General features: G+C 39.3%; 2 protein-coding genes across 5 annotated transcripts in view; both read right to left on the bottom strand.

Moving 5' to 3' along the window:
- Positions 1 to 3063, bottom strand: part of cacnb4a (calcium channel, voltage-dependent, beta 4a subunit) — a 34008-nt gene extending 30945 nt beyond the window's left edge. The window contains exons 1-3 of one of the 3 annotated variants that reach the window (XM_086265486.1): positions 2909 to 3063; positions 1976 to 2288; positions 542 to 625 (exon numbers count right to left, since the gene is read on the bottom strand). In XM_086265486.1, the coding sequence (XP_086121612.1) occupies positions 542 to 625; positions 1976 to 2038 (147 nt within the window). In that variant the 5' untranslated portion in view covers positions 2039 to 2288; positions 2909 to 3063. The remainder of the gene's footprint in view (positions 1 to 541; positions 626 to 1975; positions 2289 to 2908) is intronic. The other 2 variants (XM_086265484.1, XM_086265485.1) reach the window with 2 other exon arrangements.
- Positions 3064 to 7791: 4728 nt separating this feature from the next.
- On the bottom strand, positions 7792 to 21507 carry stam2 (signal transducing adaptor molecule (SH3 domain and ITAM motif) 2). Of its 2 annotated transcripts, none has more exons than XM_086266760.1 (14): positions 21352 to 21507; positions 19163 to 19247; positions 18935 to 19010; positions 18416 to 18511; positions 18082 to 18228; positions 15576 to 15642; positions 15131 to 15329; positions 14175 to 14269; positions 13976 to 14058; positions 13802 to 13889; positions 13628 to 13682; positions 13353 to 13500; positions 11338 to 11516; positions 7792 to 9636 (listed from the first exon to the last, which is right to left on the bottom strand). In XM_086266760.1, the coding sequence occupies exons 1-14, from the start codon at positions 21389 to 21391 to the stop codon at positions 9441 to 9443; spliced, it is 1554 nt and encodes a 517-aa protein (XP_086122886.1). In that variant the 5' UTR covers positions 21392 to 21507; the 3' UTR covers positions 7792 to 9440. The 2 variants fall into 2 exon arrangements, with proteins under 2 accessions (XP_086122886.1, XP_086122887.1); XM_086266761.1 differs by having other exon boundaries at positions 7792 to 9633.
- Positions 21508 to 22013: the final 506 nt, after the last annotated feature.

Raw genomic sequence — 22013 nt, 5'->3', positions numbered from 1 at the left:
GTCAGAGCTGGGGTTTGCATCAATTATTAGTCTTAAGTGCTTCATAGTGTTGTTTATAGCTCTTTAACTCCTTTCCAAAGGACCTGGTAGGCTATTAAGACACAATTAGGATGTTTGCTAAGACCATTAATCTCTGGCTCTCTTCCACAGTGTCTTTTGTCCCGTCTCCCTCCCCTTACCCCTAAACCAGTTGCAGCAGATGGTGACCCCTGAGGTTTCTTCCTGTTAAAAGAGAGTTGTTCCTTCCTTTTTCCTAATCTGACAGTTGGGGTTTTCTCTGTATTATTGTAGGGTTTTTTCATTACAATATCAAGCACCTCAAGGCAACTGTTGTTGTGATTTGGTGCTATATGAATAAAACTGAATTGAATTGAACTGAGTTGCTGCCTAAACTAAAGACGCTTGTCATATGTGTTGTAGCCAGGTGCAGCGCTACATGGTGAAGCTTTCATCAGTATTAACCAGATCTATGCCTCGACGAAGCAGAAATGCAGTCAGGTTTATGCTTGACCTCTAAAAGTTCAAGTTCGTCATGTCCTACCTGTCTGAGGATGAAGCTGGTGGAAGTGGTGCTGCCATCGGACCTCTTCAGTCGACTGCGTCTGGAGTAAGTCCCCCTGTTAGCCTAATGAAGGCAAAACAGACCCGCGAATGAACTCTGCTCTTTTATTTTATATTTGTGATTGTATTTTTGTTGGCCCTTCCCTTTATTTATCCCCCTCTCCTCTACAGGACAAACCCAAGGGCACCTTCCTTTCAGTAACCCCGTTAAAACCAGCATCTCAGTCTCTCTGGTTAAAGTGACGTTGATGCCAACCAGCTGTCTCTTGTCTGCTGTGATGACCTGATTATAAGAAGCAGCTTTGCGTGAACACTGCCCCGATGTACGGATTCAGTTTTTTCTGACCTATTTTCACACACAAGCAATTTGTTTAAGTGCAGCGAGGGCATACTTCACTTGAGCAGGAAATGAGGTGAAATATAGTAAACGGTTGCAGCGCTTGGCTCTTATGACACTCTTGCGCCTGGTATCATATCCCTTTGTGACAGCAGAGGGAGGAATATCACTTTCAGTGATCCCATCTTAATTTTAAATTGCAGGCATGGCCAAACTATAACTTCAGAAAATCACAACACAAAGCAAAAGTGCCTTTGCTGTGTATAACGGTCTCTAACGAGGCCACTTTGCTGAGTTCTGTATTTACACACATTCTGTAGTAGATAATGTTTTATTTGCCTGATTAATGTACTGAATGTTCAAAAATTTCCCCCCACCCGGAGTAAAATCCTTAAAGTTAGTGACGTCAGCAGTTCAAAAACACAAAGAAATGTGATTGAAGCCCGAGCCTGAACCATCCTGAGCAGGATGAATTTCTGACCACAACTATTAGGCTACATAGTCTTGGGAAAATTAATTATTTCATTGATTATTATGCTTCATAATATCTGATTCCTATCTGATTCTTTCCTGGTAATCAAATAGCAGCACTCCCATTCATTACATCTAAGTGCGCACACAGTTACATTAACAATCTGCAAATGTTGTAACATTGAAAAAATATGGGAGGGGGTAAAGTACCTCCCTTCTCTGGAAAAGTTTTTTAAACTACCTCATGCATCACGAGCTGGGCTCCGTCATAAAGTGCTTAATAATTGAGCACCTAATTTCATTCCTTTTTGAATAAATCAAATTCACGCCACGCTGCAGATCCCGTGCAGTCTCAGTTTGACTAATAACACCTCGAGGACTAGTTGAAGATAATGAATGCATCCTCACCAAGACAACGAGCAGGATGACTTTTTTTTTTCCAATTATTATTATTATTATTATTAGGTATGTCATCGTAGTGTGGAGTAAGGGGGCTTCATTATCCCCCCGTGCATATTTGCATATATTTTAAGATTTGTCTTCATCATTAAAACATTTGCTACAGATTCTCGCTGTTTCACGTCATGTTTTTTTTTCCTTTTCTACCTGAAACACGGGCTTCTGCATCCCCTCTGCTATCCCGTGACGGGTGTAGATGTGCCGGGACATCTCAGCCAGTTCGTCGGTCCAAGGCGGAGGCTGGCGCTCGGTGCCACTCCACTGGAAGTGCCGCTCCTCGGGCGGCGGACAGTGAACCGCCGGCTCCAGCTTTACTCCGATTCACGCCAGCAGAAGAGAAAAGACTTGGATGGCAGCTCGGACGTGTCCTCCTGCAGATCTTTACGGAGTGGACAGGGCACGTACATCAGATGTAGCCCTCCTCTTCCTCCCACACGCATCACACAGGGTTACAGGAGTGCTGCGTTCAAGGACGAAGTAGAACTTGAGAATTTCGTACACTCAGCGTGTGTCATTTGGAGGGCAGCCGTCAAAAGTCAAACTCAATTAGATAATATATTAAAAAACATTCACACTTGTGTTTATGTCACATGTAAAAAAAACAACAACATTTTTTATAGCCTACTTTATATATGATATTCAACTTAACTCTATCCTCCACAGCCAGTGTTGGGAAGGTTACTTTTAAAATGTATTCCATTACAGAATACAGAATACATGCCCCAAAATGTATTCTGTAACGTATTCCGTTACGTTACTCAATGACAGTAACGTATTCTGAATACTTTGGATTACTTAATATATTATCATGCTTTTTACAACAACGTGAATGTACTATTGCTGTGTGATTTATTACTGTTACTGAAGGTCCGCGACTCCGAACTGTAGTAAAGGGACCTCTGACTAATACGGCGGGGTCCCTGTCAGCTCATAGCCGAAAAATAGCTTTACTTTGTTGTGTGGGTCAACTCTGCTTGCAAGAGACAGAGAGAGGCGTTGAAAGACTGCTCCAACAGAACTTATTGTTTTCGGAGGAAAACACGAACACGGTGTACAGTCGAGTCTTAATAGCTTACTTACAACTGGGCTCGTCAGGCTGTCTTCTTGGCTGCAGTGGTTATTATTATATTTACATGTTTCCAGCGCCCGTTTTTGCTCGATGACAACTCGTACCTTTCCACTCCCCTTTTTCTCCCTCCTCGCGCTCACAGACACATAACGTGTATGGCAGTCCATTCTCCATGCAACACGGACTACACTGCCCGTGATGCTACATTCTTTAGAGCTATGCTTGTAGCATTCTGCCTGTTAGCTTAGCACAACAACAACAACGAAAAGGCGCTCTCTCACCCAGGAAACACTAAGTCGCAGAGAGAGAGAGAGAGAGAGAGCGTTGCCCTGTAACCATGGCAACCGTAACGCTGCTGCCTGGAACAACAGAACGTAGCTGTCAAACAAAACCCAAACAGTCCTGACCCGCGACAAAATGAAACAGGAAAGTACCGCAGTGTAATCCATTTATTTCAACAAAGTAACTGTATTCTGAATACCACCTTTTTAAACGGTAACTGTAACGGAATACAGTTACTAATATTTTGTATTTTAAATACGTAACGGCGGTACATGTATTCCGTTACTCCCCAACACTGTCTACAGCAGGGACGTCAGCCTCATTTTACTTCCTGGGCCACATACAGATCATTTTCATCTTAATTAGTCAGTGGGCCGAACAAGCGAAACTTCCTTTTCTCTTGGTGTGAAGATGTTTAACTACACATTTAATCTAGTTTTATATACATAAAAAAAGAAGTGCAGTTCTAACAGCAAGTCTGGTTCGTCTACACGATAAATAAATGCTTTTGTAGTAAATGAAAGGAATCACAAATAAATAAATGTGCCGTAAACAGGTGCGGATCTAGAAGGGTGGCATGGGGTGGCAAGTGCCACCCTAAAATAATAATAATAATAATAATGGATTGGATTTATATAGCGCTTTTCAAGGCACCCAAAGCGCTTTACAATGCCACTATTCATTCACTCTCGCATTCACACACTGGTGGAGGCAAACTATGGTTGTAGCCACAGCTGCCCTGGGGAAGACTGACAGAAGCGAGGCTGCCATATCGCGCCATCAGCCAGCGATGATCCCTTGCCACCCCAAGTGCCACCCTAGTTTTGCATATGACAGTGTTGTTTATTAAAATAAGATAGCATTAACAGTTTGAGCGTAGTTGCAGTCAACAGCGAATATAAATGCTAAAACTTAATATATTGCATAGTGTTCCCCCCCTGCACCATTAACAAATGGTTCAACCCATAGCAGGACCTGCTTTTTTCTTGTTTTCAGTAGCAAGCGATGTTTATGATCGTGCCAGAGCACATTTTGAACAACACCATGGGAATTTTGGATTTTACACAGGTGGTTGGATGTTAAACTCTGGAAATGGAAGGAAGATGAGTGTTATTAACCCTCTGTGGTCCACGGACACGCTGCACCTCCAAATCACATGACTGATATAAGCTGACATAGCAACAAGCTGCATTCAGCCCACTTTGAAAGTTCGGACTTCAAAGTTTTTTAATTTTAATTACAGGCCAGTAAATCCAGAGTTATGATAATATATATGAGCCACGCTTTTTTCTAAATACTGTCATCACGTTTGTGTGCGTGTGTTTTAAGCATTTTCTAAGGACAGCGCGAAAACAGTAAAGAAAGGAAAAAAGCCACCTCTTTCCTATCAGTGGAAAAATGTACCATGTTGCCCAATTTAAAAAAAAGTCAACACGTGGGATTTGGTTGTTTAGGAAGAGGGAAAAGTTTTAGGAGTGAAGGTAACAGCAGCGAGACAGAGCGAGCGAGTGAGAGAGAGAGAGAGAGAATTTTTGATGTGGGAGATTTGTGACGTTTAGTGTGGAGTGTATACTTAGTGTGTTGTGTTGTCTTGTGTAGTTGTTCTGTTATGTAGTCGTTTTGTTTTGTGTGTCAGTGAGGGCACTAATGAATGTCACAAAGGCACATTTGCAACGTAAACACTGTCACTAAGTAGAAAACCAGCGGAGTGATACACCTCCTGTTGTCAGGCCTGCAGGTTTATCCCTGTGCTCTTCTGTCTTTTGGTGGACAAACTTTTTTTTTTTTTACTGACACACATCATTTGTGGGGCATCTTATTGCGACACCTGATTGTTCTCTCATTTTAGTTTCAGTAATATTTTTAAATGGTTGTACAAAATGAAAAAAACGGCAGGTGTATTGGCTGCATTTTTAGATAAATAGTTGTATATGTTTACAAAATGTACAATTTATATTTGCATTTCAAGTTATAAAAATTTACTCAACATGTCTGTGTTTTTTTTTTTTTACAGTAAAAAATACTACTAGGAGCTTAAGTTCTTTGTGTGATTTCAGATCAGTAATACTAATGCAGTATGTCAGTCAAAACAACTACATTCAGTTGAGCTGAATGTAGTTGTTTTTTGCCTGTAAAAAGGCAATTACAAGAAAATGGAACAAGATAGACCCACCATCACAGGACGAATGGATCAAAATTATAGATGAAATACAAACTATGGAACAATTGACCTACAGAATAAGAACTCAGGAAGATCAATACCATAAAAAGTGGGAGAAATGGACTGAGTACATAAACCCAACAGGTTAAAGACCAACACATTGATAATGAGAAATGATCAAACTGTAGAAACAAGGAGATCCAACATGTTTTTTTGTTATCCTACCTGTTGTATTTATCTTTTTGTTGTTGTTGTTGTTTTGTTGTTACCCCCCTACCCCATGTATAATGTTTAAAGAAAAACAATAAAAAGAAAGTAAAATAAATAAATAAATAAATTCAGTTGAAAAGAGTTCTGAAAAGAAAAAATAAAATTAAACAATCTGAGGGTGAAATACAAACGTAAACTCAAAAGGAGTCAAAAATGGCCGGTTGTATTTTAGACCTCAGTGGGTTAATCCAACAAATCATGAAAAATTAGGTTTACATTTTTGTTCATGACAGTGCAGATTTCTGACATTTTGTGTAATTTAAGCTGTAACAATGTGATTGTTTTATAACAAAAAACAGTGAAACTTAAGTTAGACTTGTGTTTGTAAATGAAGCACCTCATGTTGTGTAACTTTCTGGATTTTATACTTATTGGCTACATATTTATTTATCATACAGTACATAAGGTCAAAACTCACATGTTTTATGTAACTAAAGTGTGTAATTATGTGGGCAACAGCCAATAATTAAGTTATAGACTTTATTTATATGAAAAACCTGTATACTTACTGCATTTGAATCATTTTAACCATATGTAACCACCTGCATGAGTGGTTTTTTTTTTTTGGGGGGGGGGGGGGGGGGGTTCCGATTTAGCCACCCCATTTGATTTCTTTGCCACCCTCATGCCACCCTAAGAAAATTTCTCAAGATCCGCCCCTGGCCGTAAGTTACTGTTCAGACTCTCTTGCAAGTCCAAAATCTATGCCCTCCTTCACATTATTTCAAAGCTGTTCAGTGGGCCAGATTTGAATCTTTGCTGACCGATCCTGGTCCCTAGGCCTTATGTTTCACACCACTGCTCTACAGATTTAATTTCACTCTGATTTCTCAGATTGGTCCATACTTTGATGCCAGGTTCTTTATCAACTTTTCAGAAGCTTGCGTTTTACAAATGGTCATTTTTGTGATCTATCTGACCCACAGACAAGCAACAAAATGAAGGTGGCTGCAGTAAAGTACTGATAGAGCACCCTCATAAGGTATATAAAACCACAGTAACCTCCATAAAGATCGACCACGGTCCTACTTATTATTTATTCTTATTTACCGTTTATTATGGCACACTGCTAGAATGACTCAGTCATGAATATTCAAGTGCGTTTTCTCCAAATGTTTTCATGAGAAGTGGTAACTGTAAACAGGTAAAATTATATGCTAAACTAAAATATTCCAATAAACACATTTGCAGCCCTACGTAATCACTTTCCACCAGTTTCGTGCCGCATTCTTCACTTAAAAACAGGCCAATTTTCAACTCAAAAATATCTCACGAGGACAAACAACAGATGAGGGAATCTTCTCAACCATCCTCAGCAGACCAAGGCACCAGCTGTGCTGTTTTCAGACAATCTCGAAAACATTTATTCACACTCCCACGTATCCTGGAAGAGCAGGCAAGAATCTGACTTTGCAACTGAAGAACAGTTTTACCTGCACTTTGCTACCCATAACCATCTCTAGCATTCACATAACCTCCAGTGTATCCAATAGAAAGAAAAAAAGAAGCTATAAAAAGGCCAAGTGCAATTAATAAATCATGTCTTCTGGGTAGAGCATATTATTGGATTGTACGTGTCATGCAGATGAGGATGTGTGCAGGGAATAGCAGAGGCTAATTACTGTAGGTGGACAGTTTCTATTTTAATCACCCTTCTCTTAATTGTACAAATGTAATTACTTCAACAGCTTCAGAGGAATCGGCGCTAAAAGAACAAAATCAACTTCCACACACGCCGTTTCTCTTATTTCAAAGTATATTTATTGAAGAATATTATACAGTTTGCTCTGTTACAAAAGCAGTTTTAAAATCCTGGATGACACAACGTTTCCTGGGATATTTCAAATATAAACAATTATACACGTCCAGAGGATTCAGAGACAGAAGTCGCTTCCCAACGTTGTGTTTGATTTCTACAGAAGAACAAGGCATTCAGTGGTAAAATAAAATGTTTACAAAGCTAAGGTGCAATGCCAAAGTCACTGACAAATCCAGATATTTTACATCTAATATACACTGCCTTTAACATTAGAGGTGCTTAACAGAAATTGAGTTCTGGCTAAAGTTAGAAGTGTGGAGTTACTGCAGCAGCCCAAAAGACTGTATGAGAGCTCTTAATTTAAGTGGAGGGAAAAACATCTATTTCTTCAGTTTGACTAAAGATTTTTTTGTGTATTTAAAAAAAAAATGTTGTCGTTTACATTTTGCCAAGAAAATAAAAGTAAAAGCAGAAGCCCAGTAAAAATAATTACCCACTTTTTTCATGTCTCCACACACTGATATATATATATATCAAAGTACAGGCAATGCTGATGACAATTATGACGTTTTAGTACATACACATTAAAGAATGTGCTGTGGATTTGCATAAAACATAGAAGAGACAGAATGATGTTAGAACCATGAAGAGATGCAGCATTTTACCAGACTACCAAACCCATTCAGACGTTTATCTATTATCCATTCACTCAAACCTTTGAAAATCAGTGTCGCTTTACATTGACAACGAACCTCTTCTTGGGAAAGTATTCAAACACACACAAACATGGAGAAAAAAAACAAATGTGCACACACACATACACATAATTAAATATGTCAAATGTAATCATAGAATGCACAAGGCAAAGAGTCTATGGGAACGTCATTTCTGAATTATTTACAATGTTAACATATCTGACAATTGAGAAATAGAGTTTGCACTTCTAAATTCTGTTAGAGACACTGATCAGCTACAGCGTTGGTGGCTGGTGATGAGAACAGTGAAATGGGAGATCTGGCCTTTTAAGTACCTGCACATGTTTGTGCTGAAGAGAGCACCTGAGCTGGAACTCACGAATTCAGTCTTTGCAGATGAATAAACTACATCAGCTGAGTGTTGCAATCAAGATGATGATCAGGATAAACGGCTCATACCTTCATATGAATCCACTTGCAGACTTAAACAAGAAAAACAAACAAACCAGTAACTGTTCCATTTTCCTTGCCTACATTACAACATATGATTGTGTTTTTATTCACATTTACTCTACATGCTTGCAGGCTGTTTAATTTTTTTGCTGGCTTTCTCAGCGATCCCTCTCAGGAAAGAGATTTTGATAGCCACACTTGTGCACAAGACTTGGACGCTGCTTGCATTTCACTCTCAGAGCTACAAGGAATACTTTACTCGATTTTATTCCAACTTGAGCACGTTATCGCACCGTCGATGTATTAGGCTTTAAGGGCTGCCAAAATGCTGCGTCTGCAGACAAGGTTGTGTGAACAGATCATAAACAAAGAAGAAAATAACATTTTATCTCATCTAAGCTAGTGTGGACTAATCCTCTTTAACCAATAAGAAGACTCGCAGTTCAATTCCGAAACAGCATGGTGTTGATGTATTATTTGTAATATGCTAATTTCCTAAACAAATTAGACAATGACGGCTTGTTGCATGGTCCTGTACAGCAAAACCAACTCTTCTTCGTGCCGACTGATGATGTTTGAGAAAACCAGCATTGCTTTGAGTCACCCATGATAAACGAGGAGACTAAGAAAACTCTCGGTGCCGTGTTAAGCCTCACATACAGTAGCCGAGTTTTGACTTGGATGCATAGCAGACCTGCGTTACATACACGCATCAGTTATTTCAGCTTTCCAGGGGGTGTCCTGTTCGGCTTGACAGGCACAAAAAAACTAAACAAAACAAAAAACAAAAACAAAAAGCCAAAGGAATTTTCCTAAAGCAATAACCTGACACACACATGCGTGCTAGGTAAACCAAATGAACACACAACTAGCAACTGAAATATCTGAAGGGTGCATCTTCTCAGGTCTGCCCTGTGTTAGTTTTACAGAAGAGGCTGCTGATAATATGCTGCCTGCTGCTGCTGCTGCTGAGGAGCCTGGTGAGGGGGAGCTGCTACAGGATAGGACACAGGAGGCATGCTGGAGTTGTGGTAGGCTGACATATCCATGGTCATGCCTGCCTGAGGTGGGTAAGGAGCTCCTGTGGCTTGGCTCATGTACGGAGCGTTCAAACCACTGCTGTGAAATAAATCCACAAGTGACATTTAGGTCAACAAATTCATGAATCTATCATTTCAATACATCCTCTAGAGAAATATGATTGGTAGGTAATATGATTTTGTTAGTAGTGATCAAATTCGGTTTTCTAAAAGAGTGTTTCCATAGTAACACATTGGTGTGAAAAAGTGTTTTTCCTCTTCCTGATTTCCTGTTTTTTTTGTGTGTGTATTTGTCACACTTAAATGTTTCAGATCATCAAACAAATTTAAATATTAGATAAAGATAACACAAGTAAACACAAAATGCAGTTTCTAAATTAAAGTGTTTATGAACACCCAGGCCTGATTGCTGCTACACCTTTCCTCAATGAAGAAATCACTTAAACAGGACCTGCCCGATCAAAGCGGAGTAGACCAAAAGATCCTCAAAAGCTAGACATCATGCCACGATCCAATAAGAACAACATAATCTCAGTCTACAAAAGGTTACAGAGACATTTCTAAAGCTGTGGGACTCCAGCAAACCACAGTGAGAGTCATTATCCACAAATTGCGAAAACATGGAACAGCGGTGAAACTTCCCAGGAGGTACCGGCTGACCAAAATTACCCCAAGAGCGCAGTGACGACTCAGCCAAGAGATCACAGCAGACCCCTGAACAACATCCAAAGAACTGCATGCCTGCAAGTTCATGACTCCACCATAATAAAGAGACTGGGCAAAAATGGCCTGCAAACCACTGCTGAGCCAAAGGAACCTAAAGGCTCGTCTCAGGTTTGACAGAAAAGATAAAGACTTGGGGATTTTGATGATCCCCAAAGACTTCTAATAAAATACTCCGTTGACTGGCGAGACAAAAGATGAACTTTTTGGAAGGTGTGTGTCCCGTTACATCTGGCGTGAAAGTAATACAGCATTTCAGAAAAGGAACATCATACAGTAAAATATGGAGGTGGTAGTGTCATGGTCTGGGGCTGTTTAGTGCCTCAGGACCTGGAAGACTAGAAAACACCCTGAAGAGAATGTTCAGCCATCTGTTTGTGATCTCAGGCTGAAGCTCACTTGGGTTCTGCAGCAGGACAATGACCCAAAACAAACCAGCAAGCCCACCTCTGCATGGATTACGAAAACAAAATGAAGACTTGGATTTAGGTCAGGATTTAAGTCCTCACCTGAATCTGATTGAGATGCTGTGGCATGACCTCAAAAACGTGGTTCATGCTGAATTACAACAATTCCGCAAAGATGAATGGGCTAAAATTTCTCCATGGGGCTGTAAAACCGCTAATGGTGGCCCAACCCGTTATTAGGATTAGGGGGCAATCACTTTTTCACACAGGGTCATCATAACTTTGTTTTTTTTCCCCCTTAATAATAAACACCATCATTTAGAAACTCCATTGTGTTTACTTATGTTATCTTTGTTTAAATGTAAATTTGTTTGATGATCTGAAACATTTAAGTGTGACAAACATACAAGAGAAAGGAAATCAGGAAGAGGGCAAACGCTTCTTCACACCACTGTATATTTATGAGAGAAGAAAAGCGTATCACAAGTTTTTGTTATTTTCCCTTGTGATGTGACGGCTATGTCAGTGACAATTACACTGTTCATTATGATGTACAAATTAAAATGTTTTTGGTGATTTGGAGACACATCAAGTGATTAAAAATCTGACTTTCAACGTCCTCGTTAAAAGGGTGGAGGTGTTATTCTTACCTCATGTAGGGCGGCTGAGCAGTTTGGCTGTTGGGTAAGGTGTTGGGTGGAGCTGAGACATTTGGCGGTAGTGAGTGTAGAGGTCCAGGCTGGTCGCTGGGCAGATTGTAGGGCTGTGCAGAGGGGATCTGAGGCATGGATGGGGGAAGATAAGGGGGTGCCGCTGGTCCAAGGTAGCCCTGAGAAGAGCAGGAGAGGAGCGTGCTGATAAGTGAATGCACTGAAAGGATGTAACAGAGTTTGGCAGTGAACTTATTTCCCAGTAAATATAGAACAGAGCCAGAAAAACTGGTTGACCACTCCCAGCAGGTGCTGCTTGGTTTGTTTTGGCGTTTATACTGACCTGTTACTACACCTATGCTGCAGCTGCCGGCACGCTACGATACTGCGGTTTGTAGTATTTATTAGTGAATATTTAACAGTTTATAAATTGTAACATCCAAATCTAAGCCACCAGACATGAGGAAGGTAAATTAGGAGAAGGGTTGCTCACAATGCATTCATATCTACATGTAAATTAGATTTTCCAGTTTTATCTTGTGTTGGTAACTCATTTGAACTGGCCACCTCCTGACTGTCACAGTGCTAACAGTTCTCCCTTTGCCTATTTAGTATAACACGTGGTTAATATGGGTAGCTTATTTTTTTTAAATAAACAGCTAGTTCTCGCAATATGCTTACTGTAGAGTTAGTAGTGTTAGTGTGATGGGTATAAAGCAGTCTTGTAACACATTCCTATTGCTCTGGTTGCATTTTGTTTAAACAGACAGCTGAAAAATTGGCATGAGTTAGTCCTCGACTAGCCCTGTTTAAGTCAACTTGTAGTCATTTAGATCTTTCAGACCACTAACCACCCCCCCAAAAGAAAAAGAAAATCCTTCATGTTATATAAACTGATGCTGTGTTGTTTTTGCTCCAACCAAAACCTATAGCAGTGTGATTATGGGACATCTGTACCTAGAAATCTGTATAAGCTACTTGAAATTAATGCAAACAAATTACAAATGAAGAGAACTGCGCAAGAATTGTATAATCCAAATCTCTATGATGACAATTTCCTTATCTTTTGAATTTATTCAAGACATATAATGAAGCTATTTTTAGTTTCACCACCCTTTAAGCTCTAGTTGGAGACTGCTACATCCAGAAACTACAACCTTCATTGTCTGAGATGCTACAAACATCCTCAGTCAGTAGCAGGTCACCAGCAGCTGCCCCAAATAATGAGATTTGGTGAGCTATGTTACACAAATAGCCAGCCTCTAGAGAAACGTGCACCAACAGAGATATTCAAAGAACAAATACCAATAATATAAAAAACAGTTATACAATTACAAATTAAATAATATTGGAAAACAGAGTTGAGTTTACATAATCTTCAGACAGAAGACCTGCTGTGTTCAGTCTTTATTCAGCATACAGAAATGATGCTGATAAAACACTCGTTTTAAATTATTAACAGTTTCAGAATTTTTTGTCATTTTAAATTTTTGTTTTTAACCAAGTCCCCGTTACTGCAGGTGCAATAAAATCCTGACAGTTGGAAAAAGGAAAATAATAAGTTGCAAGGAGCTCTGGTGTTTGCCTGCTATGCGAAGTGGACAGTTTTCTAAATCTCCAGGGAAAGACTGTGACATTAATCACCACCAAGAAAACAGCATCTGCTGAGAAAGCTCCGGCGGCCTGTGACGCTCTCCAGGGAAGAAAAAAAAAAAAATGCTGACTGAATATCAAGCCATCAGGACTAGTCTAAGATTAGTAACTAGTTTAGAGGCAAAACATGTGTGAATGAGACATGTTAGAGACATCCTTAAAACATGCATGATTGAGCTCTGCGTCCTGCTGATTCTCCATATGTTTACATACACAAACAATATTTTGCCAACAGCCATTGTTTATTTTTTCTATTCGGCTTGCTATCTAAACATCACGGATGTATACAAGGTTTCAGCTTCGACGTCATTTACGACTGAGAGTCACTCTTAGCAATCAGAGCCACGTAAGACTATTCTGACCTGCATGCCCACAGCAGAGCTGGCTGGAGGATACTGTGACTGCATCTTGGAGTAGGCCGAGTAGTATGGAGCCTCATTCATGAGCTTGTTGTAAAGCTCCAGTGCCTCCAAAACCTTCACATTCAACTCTGATAACTCTGAGTGATTCCTGCAACACACACAAACAAACATTAGTCCCAAGTACTGGATGAAGAACCTTTTGCATTTGCTATGCATATCGTGATTATGATCAATCTGATTAATAATAGAGAAATGTTATATAATTAACACATTACCTGTCAATCTCCTGCAGCTTCTCATCAATCAGTGGGTTCATCTGTGCACATGCACCTGTTTACATCCACGGAGAGAAAAGGAGAAATGAGGTTAGAAAGCAAAAGCACGGCTCACACTGACTGCAGCTGACAGCGACAGTTTGACTAGATTTAGAGTGGCATTAAAGTTTTTACCCTCCAGCTGGATCAGCTCTAGGGAGTCAGGAGTGGAATCTGCAGGATCTGTATTCTGCAGCAGTGCCAGCGTTCGGTCCATCTTTGTCTGCAGAAAGACGTGAGCGGATACGTGTTGGTAAAATAACTGAGAGATGGATTTGCAAATGAAGAATCGCTGAGGAAATGTGCTACCTCGTCAATGAAGACGGGCTCAGGCTCTATTTTGGTTTCCAGGCTTGTCTCTTCTGGAGTCGCCGGGTTATCAACATAAGTAACTATGAAAGAAAAAGTTCAATTACATTAGCAGCTCTAGAAATAATTTGATTAGAAATAAAATCAATATGCTCAACAGGAGGTACAAACAAGAGTCTGTCCTTAAGGAGCTACCAACCTGGCTCTGGCTCTGCATTCAGATTGGTTGTGACAAAGTTGGAGGGGAAAAGCCCAACTCCTCTGTGGTTCTCTCCTTTCCACCAGTTTGGATCACTGTAAACGGAAACATAAAACCAAAGTCAAAGAGCAGCTGAGAGAAAGCCATACTTAGCGTCTGGCTAAGCTTCATACCAGTCAGAACCATTACAACAAGAAGTCTAAAAATTCTCGCCCTGATGTGGTCTTTGGCAGCTCCAGAAAAGGCGGTTATGGTGAGTTTTCAGAGCTCTTGGTATGAAAAAGTATTTTGACGTTTGCTTAGTTTTATTTGCAGAACAGAATTTACAGATCATTTAAGTCCTAAAAATAATATCTCATATTAAAAATATTCACACTTCTGGATGAATCTCCAACAGGCAAACAAACCTTGTAACATTATTATCACTGACAGATGTTACTATTGCACTGCATGTACTTTGAACCACACTGATTAAATTTCTGTTTCAAAACAGTTAATGAGCATGGAGGAGTGGTTACCGCCATGTCATAACTTATCAAAGGTTAGTTTTTGACATCAGATCATTTCATTTATATATTATTTTTATATTTTATTTAGACATTACATCAATTTTTGGGTTATTACTGAAATTACAAGGCAGGGATGGTATTTATATTCAACATCCATGAAGATATAGCAACATGACTGTCTGATCTTAAAGGTCGTGCATACTCTGGGACTTTCAGTGGTAAAGTATAGATCAAAGCTAATGGCTGAATGCGCCCTCTAACCTGACAGACCTGTCCCCTTCTCTGGATAATGAACATTTTCAGTTTTAGCTACGTAAACAACTCATCTGCAGTAAACTCATTTTTGCACATCCAGATCTTCATTCAATGTCGGTAAAACGGTGCTATCTATTGGTTGGGAGGATATAGCAGAGCTGATTCATGACAGGAAGTGTTATAAAATATTACCTGTCATCCAACACTAGGATAAGTTCTCCAGCTTTGAAGGTCAGCTCGTTGTCTTCAGCTGCTTCAAAGTCGTACAGCGCACGCACCTTCCGAGCCTCCTGCCCCCCACCGCCATTAGTATAGTTTGGAGGGTCAGAGGTCATGGTCATGGGGCGTGTCTCTGCCTGCTGCTTCTGCTCCTGTAAGGACAGCTCGATAGCTGAAGAAAATAAACAAGAGAAGTGGAAATGAAGAAAGGGTATTTAGCACAGACAGACTTGGCACACATTCCAGATTCATTTAATTTTCAAAATGCAAATGGCTCTAAGGCAGGTGCTCCAATCACATTTTCAGCCACGGAGAATCAATTTAAAGGTTTTCACATGTATTTTTATCAGATTACTTTCTATGAAATCTGTGTAGAGCTTTTGGATTTAAAAAAATGAATGGAATACACTAACTTTACCTTTGGCAAGATCGTCATCATCCACTGGTTTGCTTGCAGTTGATGGGTTGGCCTTTGTGCTGGAACCCTGTGGTCAGTATAGAAAGACAAGGTCAGATCAGAGTGCAGAATAAGTGCACCTGAGGGAGAATGAAGCACAAAGACTTTAAATGAAAAACCAAAATGTTTTTAAAAACACGGTGCCACCTGGAGTTCATGCTGGGTATCACATATTATTCAGAAATGTGTCTCTAACCTTTAGACACAAATACTCCCAGGAGCAGTCTCGTTAATTATTTTATGTCCAGAAGCTAAACAATAGAAACGGGAAAAATGAAAACCGGTTCATTACAGCTTGTGCGGCCAAAATCCAAACTGACAATAAGTAAATAAATAAACAGGTAAACGCTGCCACAGCTTGAGTCACGCTGCCTGCTGCTTTTTTCCCCTTAGCTGACAGAGATTAAATGTCATACCTGCTGCCACATGAGCCACCTGCTCTCCACTGAGGCACATTTGCCAGCCTATCCCGAAAAAGGAAATGCAGCGCACCATCATCAGAGCCAAATGGAGCACAGCCAGTGATAACAAAGCCAGGATGAGAAAGCAAATAAAATCGAAGGGATTTTAGACTACTGATATTAGGGCTGCAGCTATCAACTACTTCAGTATGTTTCATCCATGATGAACAACAAAAAACAAACAAACAAACCCTTTGTATTTACGTGTCATACTCAATTTTATTTTTTAAAGAAAACATTTTCCTAAATGCAAAGATATCTCTAAATCTCAAGTAGAGTCAAAGCCATAACATTTACCTTTACTCTGTCTTCCTCAAAGGCTTTATGAGTTTGTGTACATGTGTTTCTGCTTGTTTACGTTTGCAGTGAATGAGAGTTTGTGTCTTTACAGACACAAACTCTCATTCACTGCAAACTTTAGAGGAGAATGTGGTGGCTTCTATGAAGAGAAGTGAGCATATCAGCATTCTGATGTTTGCCCTCTGCTTTGTTGCACAGTTTTTGAGCTCCTGAAAACAAGACGTTATGATGGTGTAGACGTTAATTAATATTAACAATAATTCACTGTCCAACCTAACAACCCTCAGATCAGTGGCTCAGAGTTTTACTGGGCCATGTATATTTTTATAGGCTTGGAAAAAAAGATGTAATTTTTTTTTTTTTTTTTTAAATATTAACGCAACCCCCCCCCCCAAAAAAAAACCCCAGTATTTTACATCATTTCAATTTCAAATCTCAAAAATTGTATGAAAATCTTAATAAATAATAAACATGGTCTAGTACACCTCATGTCCCCCTTTAGACTCACCCCTGTAAAATGGGACGGCTGCTCAGCAAGCTGTATAATTTAAACATGTTTCAGACTAAGTTAACAGTTCAACTGCATGTGCTCGTCGCAGTGTGTAAACAGACTCTGGCTCCACATTAAACTGCACCAGCTTCATCATCACTGCTGCTGTTGTGTTATCAGTGTGCGTGCGCTTAATATCAAACTTTTTATTCACACGCTGCTCCTTAAAAAAGTTTGTATTGCAGGTCTGCTTGTAGTCTTATGGCGTTTCCATTGTAACAATGGTGCGCCACAGAGCCGTGCCTTAAACCAACCATCGAAGCAAAGAATGTGTGTCGAGAATTTTTTTTCATCAAATTATTCGAAATACTTAAATCAGCGCAGCCCTAACTCACATCACTGCCATTCGTTGTTTATTATTTAATGCTCTGAGTTGTCTATTGTGCGGAAAAGGATGTGTTGCACATTTACATTTCTACTGAAGGCTACAATAGTTATCCCCTCAGTGGCAGCTTTATTAGCGTTAAAGTCTTCAAGTATGTCAGATGCTTTATGAGAAACTGATGTCAAAGTCCAGTTTTATCTGTGGCACATACAGATTTGTTGCGTAACAAAAAACACACACACATTAAGCAGCAGAACAGAAACTAGAAAGCAGCTCTTACCATTACCAAGTCAGACTCTATGACATAAACCTCCAAAGAATTATGTGAAATATGTGAAGAGGAAATTCCACTCTAAGCTCCTCTCATATATACACTCTCCAAAACAGACAAACTCCACCCAGCCTGAACCTTCACAATCACTACACTAGCCTGAGGTCAAATCATGGCTACAATTCCAGCCTCAGCACGCTAGTGAACCCTACTGGATGTGGGATGTATATTACTAGCTTAAAAGAAGAAACTATTTCCAAGTAGAAAAAAGAAGGTAGATTGTGTGGTCACTATAAAACACAATGTAAAATGTTTATATTGTGATGTGAAATATTGTTTAACAGAACATCAGCTTATGTAAAATCTGATACTTTACAAAAAGAGGCCTTTATTTATGCTGCAAATACAGTATACTTACACTTTGTTTATCTGTTATACTGGCATCAAGTATGACAAAGAATTATAAAATAAAAACTCAGTTGCAGCTGCTGCAAAGTAAAGACTGTATAAGACTTCTAAATGACTTTGTTACATTTCTCAGAATCATCATGTCAATATACCTGTGAGGATGGGGATGGGAAGCTGACACCCTCCTCTTTCAGAGACTTGATGGTGGCCCCAATCAGGCTCAACTGTGGATCTTTCTGAAAGTCCTCTGCCCACTCAACCATCAGAGCCTTTAGCTTTTCACATACCTTAGGGTGTGCCTAAAGAAGACATGAAAACAAACAGCTATGGAGTCTGGCATTGGTTAAGATTTTAACTGTAACATTAAACTTAAAGTTCCTCTGAGTTTGAAGGACTACATGGACAAGAAATTCTCTGGATAAGATTCCACCCCAAAAAAGGAAGAAAAAAAAAAAAAAGAAACGCAAACCAGGTAAGTTTTCATACCTTGTTAAGAATGCTCTTCACTTCACTGGAAAACTCCCTTGAGCAGATTTCCAGGTGGAATATTTTGCCACAGTTTGATACACAAGCACCCAGCAACTGCAAGCCAAGACAGTGAAATAAGTATCGCAGTAAAAAGACAGCCACTCATTATTTACAGTACATTTTAACAGCAGGTGAGTTTAGAGGTGGGATTTGATGACAACAGTCTGAAATTATCTCAGTAATTTAAAGACAGAAATCTAAGAATAGAGCAGGTCATGTGACAGTATTAGCTCACAATGACTCAGACAAACAGGTCTCACAGTCCTCATTTCATTTAAATAATACTGGCGTGGAAAGGGTCTACTTTCCTGTATCCTTTTAAAGGAAATGGGTTTGCAGCCCAAATGCCAGTAAACTGTACTTCTAACCCCAAAACTAGAGAGGTGTTTGACCCAATCTATTGATTTATTAAACATTTGCAGTTATTTGTAATGGCATTTTTATACAATAAATTAAATAGTAAAGCAACAAACTTACATTAAGAGCCTGCATCGCCACATGAGGCACTTTGTGGTTGACTCTCTTCATAATGGATCTTAAGCTGTCCTTTGGTCTGCAACAGAAGGGAACACAGCCTGTGGATTGGGGGTACTGCTGATGTCGTCAAGTATGAAACACTTTCAAATTAAGTGTCCGGGGCCACTGGGCTGCTCAAATCAAAATGTGCCATTAATATTCAACGGAAGATGGCTCTTTCAAGCTTACCCATTGGCTGTTGTTCCAATCTTATCACAGATGTCCATGATAAGTGCCCAGTCATCTGTTGTGTTGTTTTCATTGGTTGCCTTCTCTGGAAATATGTAAAATGCGGATTTAGTGCATATGCTCCAGTGAGAAAATAACTCCAATGGCATTGTGGCTGCTTATCTCCAAAGAAAATGTGGGAAGACATGCCAAATGCATGGTGTAATATAAAAATGAGCCGCAAGCCCTTAACTGGCACATTGTACATCTAATTTATGTTATACTGTCACCTATCGAACTCAAAATGAGAGTGGAAGAGTTCTATAAGCCAACTACATGTTGCTGTTTTTATTGTGCAACCTGTTCCTAACGGCCTATTGTGACAAGACACTTAGAAATCCCATGTAAATATTTAAGTACTTTAAACTGTGACCCGTTCAGCAGCTGACAAGCTAAAAGAAAAGCCTCATTAACAACTGAACTGCATTATCTTCTGAGTTAAAAGAAAAATCACAACATAAACTATATTGATGTTAAGTGGTGTTCTGACATGCAAAGTGACCTGCCACTGTTTCATAATATGCTGGTAGCAAATTACTTGTATGACGTTTCCGACTCATAGTGTCACTCCCATGACTCTCTAGTGCAATAGTGCTCTATTGTATGGTCATACAAGGACTATAGTGTTGCACAGTCAGATAAAGCTGTTCAGCCAGGAAGTGTCTATGAAAATTTACATAGGATAAGCCTAGGAAAACACATAGGATAGCTGACAAATTAAAGGGAAACACGATATAAAATGTCTTAGAAAGGTGCTGGGTCATTAGAAAGGCTTGGCATGGATTTTCCAAGACTCTAGACCTCAACTACAGGAAAACAACACCCTTTAAAAATAAATAAATAAATAACATACATATCCCCTTATTTTATGTTTAAAAAATGGTGGTAGAAAGTGAGGTTTAACACACTGGTCCAAAATCTTCCATAAATGTTCAACTGGGTTAGGAGCTCACGAGTGTGAAGTCCATATTATTTAAATGGTAAATGGTAAATGGCCTGTATTTATATAGCGCTTTACTAGTCCCTAAGGACCCCAAAGCGCTTTACATATCCAGTCATCCACCCATTCACACACACATTCACTCATATACCTTATAGATAACCCGTTTGTCATGTGGGAAGAGACTATTCATCAGAACAGGAAGGTCATAGGACATCAGCGATTATTGCGAACAACTTACATTTGTTTTCACTGACAGTTCTCGCTAAAGGGACATGCTGACCCAAACAATGCCAGCAGAAGACTGCCACAATATGTTAAATCAGCAGGATTATCGCCATGCTGGGGTGAAACATTCAGAGTTTTCCTTTAATTTTACACCCATCTGAATACAGACAGATAACAACCAAACCCGAAAGGCCAGAGAGTGATTGATTAATTAGTCTTGACCAAGCTTTTCTAATTAATCATCAGCCGGAGAGAAAAAAGGTTTCAACAACTGTAATCATTAATGACTCATTACTATATTATTTTCACATTTAACTATCCAATGACGTATCAACTCCAAATACTGAAAACAGGCATCACTAACAATTGCAGCCCACGGACACATCTTCAATCCACTTCTTTTTTTGTCTAACCAATACACCAAAATGTAAACCTCATTTAGTTTCTACATAAAACAAAGGAAAACACCAAATCCTCCCAAGTGAGACGTCAAGTGAACTGCAATGGGGATTTCACTGTTTTCGAGCATCAACAAAGTATACGCTTCAACGAAAACAGAAAAAAGACAAAGGAGATTTAAACGAATGGTATTTGTGTGATAAAGTAGATAAAAATAGAACCATAAACGTATTTTGAGTTGATTTGGGATCAGCTGATCTTGTAATGGCGGTTATCCTGTGAGTTTATATGAATCACCAAGTTTTTTTTCTTACAAAGCAATCGCTGATACTAACAAATGAACTGGAAACTTAATAAAAGAGGTCGACAACACATCGATATGTCAGGTACAAACTAGCAAAGGCTAGCAGGACTGGTATATGGTGTTGTAACAAAAATTGGCAGCCCTAAAGTAACTTATCACGTAGCGCTAGCGAATAAACAACTCGAGCTAAGCTAGCATTAGCCTCTAGTGTGACTGGCCCTATCGTTAGCTTCTGGCTGTGACACACTCAAAGGGCCAAAGAGACAACAATTCACTTACCAACATCTTGGTCAAATGGATTTTGGGAAAATAAAGGCATGTTAACTATTTATAAAGAGGCAGACTTTGTGATGAAAAAAAGTACGTGCGTTCTTCAAGCTAAACCTAAACAAATATCGCTTCCTCGTCCATCTAACTCTCACCAGTTGCTCTTCCGGAAATTTGGCTGTCTCCAATAATGCCTGTTTACAAAAAATAAAAATAAGAAATAAAAATACTAAGCAATTGAGTCTGTAGCACCTTTTCCTTTAATTGTGTTTTTTTTTTTTTTTTTTACATTTTTACTTAGTGGAAATATAGCGCTGTGGCATTACATATACTTAAGCAATTAAGGGTGACACCTTTTTTATGGTTAAAGAGAAACACTGGCATCTAGTGGGGTAATAATGGATGTGGGCTCAGCATTGTTGCCCCAATGATACATCCACAAAGTATTAGCTTTTAGGTAAATAAATTATTATATATCACCACAATTTTTCTACACGGGTCCTCATATTTATTTAAAAATTCAACAGTGCAGTGGTCCTTAGCAAAAAGGGGAAACTGGTATTTTTAAGAGTCACTATGGTGAAACGTTATTAACTGGGCATTACCTTCAGGCATTTCTTTTTAATGCAGATTTCACTAGCATCAAAAACCAAAATCATCTTCTTGTACAGTCA

Source organism: Aulonocara sp. 'chitande type north' Nkhata Bay, linkage group LG16, assembly GCF_057382095.1.
Source record: "Aulonocara sp. 'chitande type north' Nkhata Bay isolate Kocher_YH1m ecotype deep benthic linkage group LG16, A_spYH_male_GT1.1, whole genome shotgun sequence".
Classification (NCBI taxonomy): domain Eukaryota; kingdom Metazoa; phylum Chordata; class Actinopteri; order Cichliformes; family Cichlidae; genus Aulonocara; species Aulonocara sp. 'chitande type north' Nkhata Bay.
The sequence above is the reverse complement of the archived record's forward strand: the minus strand, read 5'-3'. Positions and strand labels throughout refer to the sequence as shown.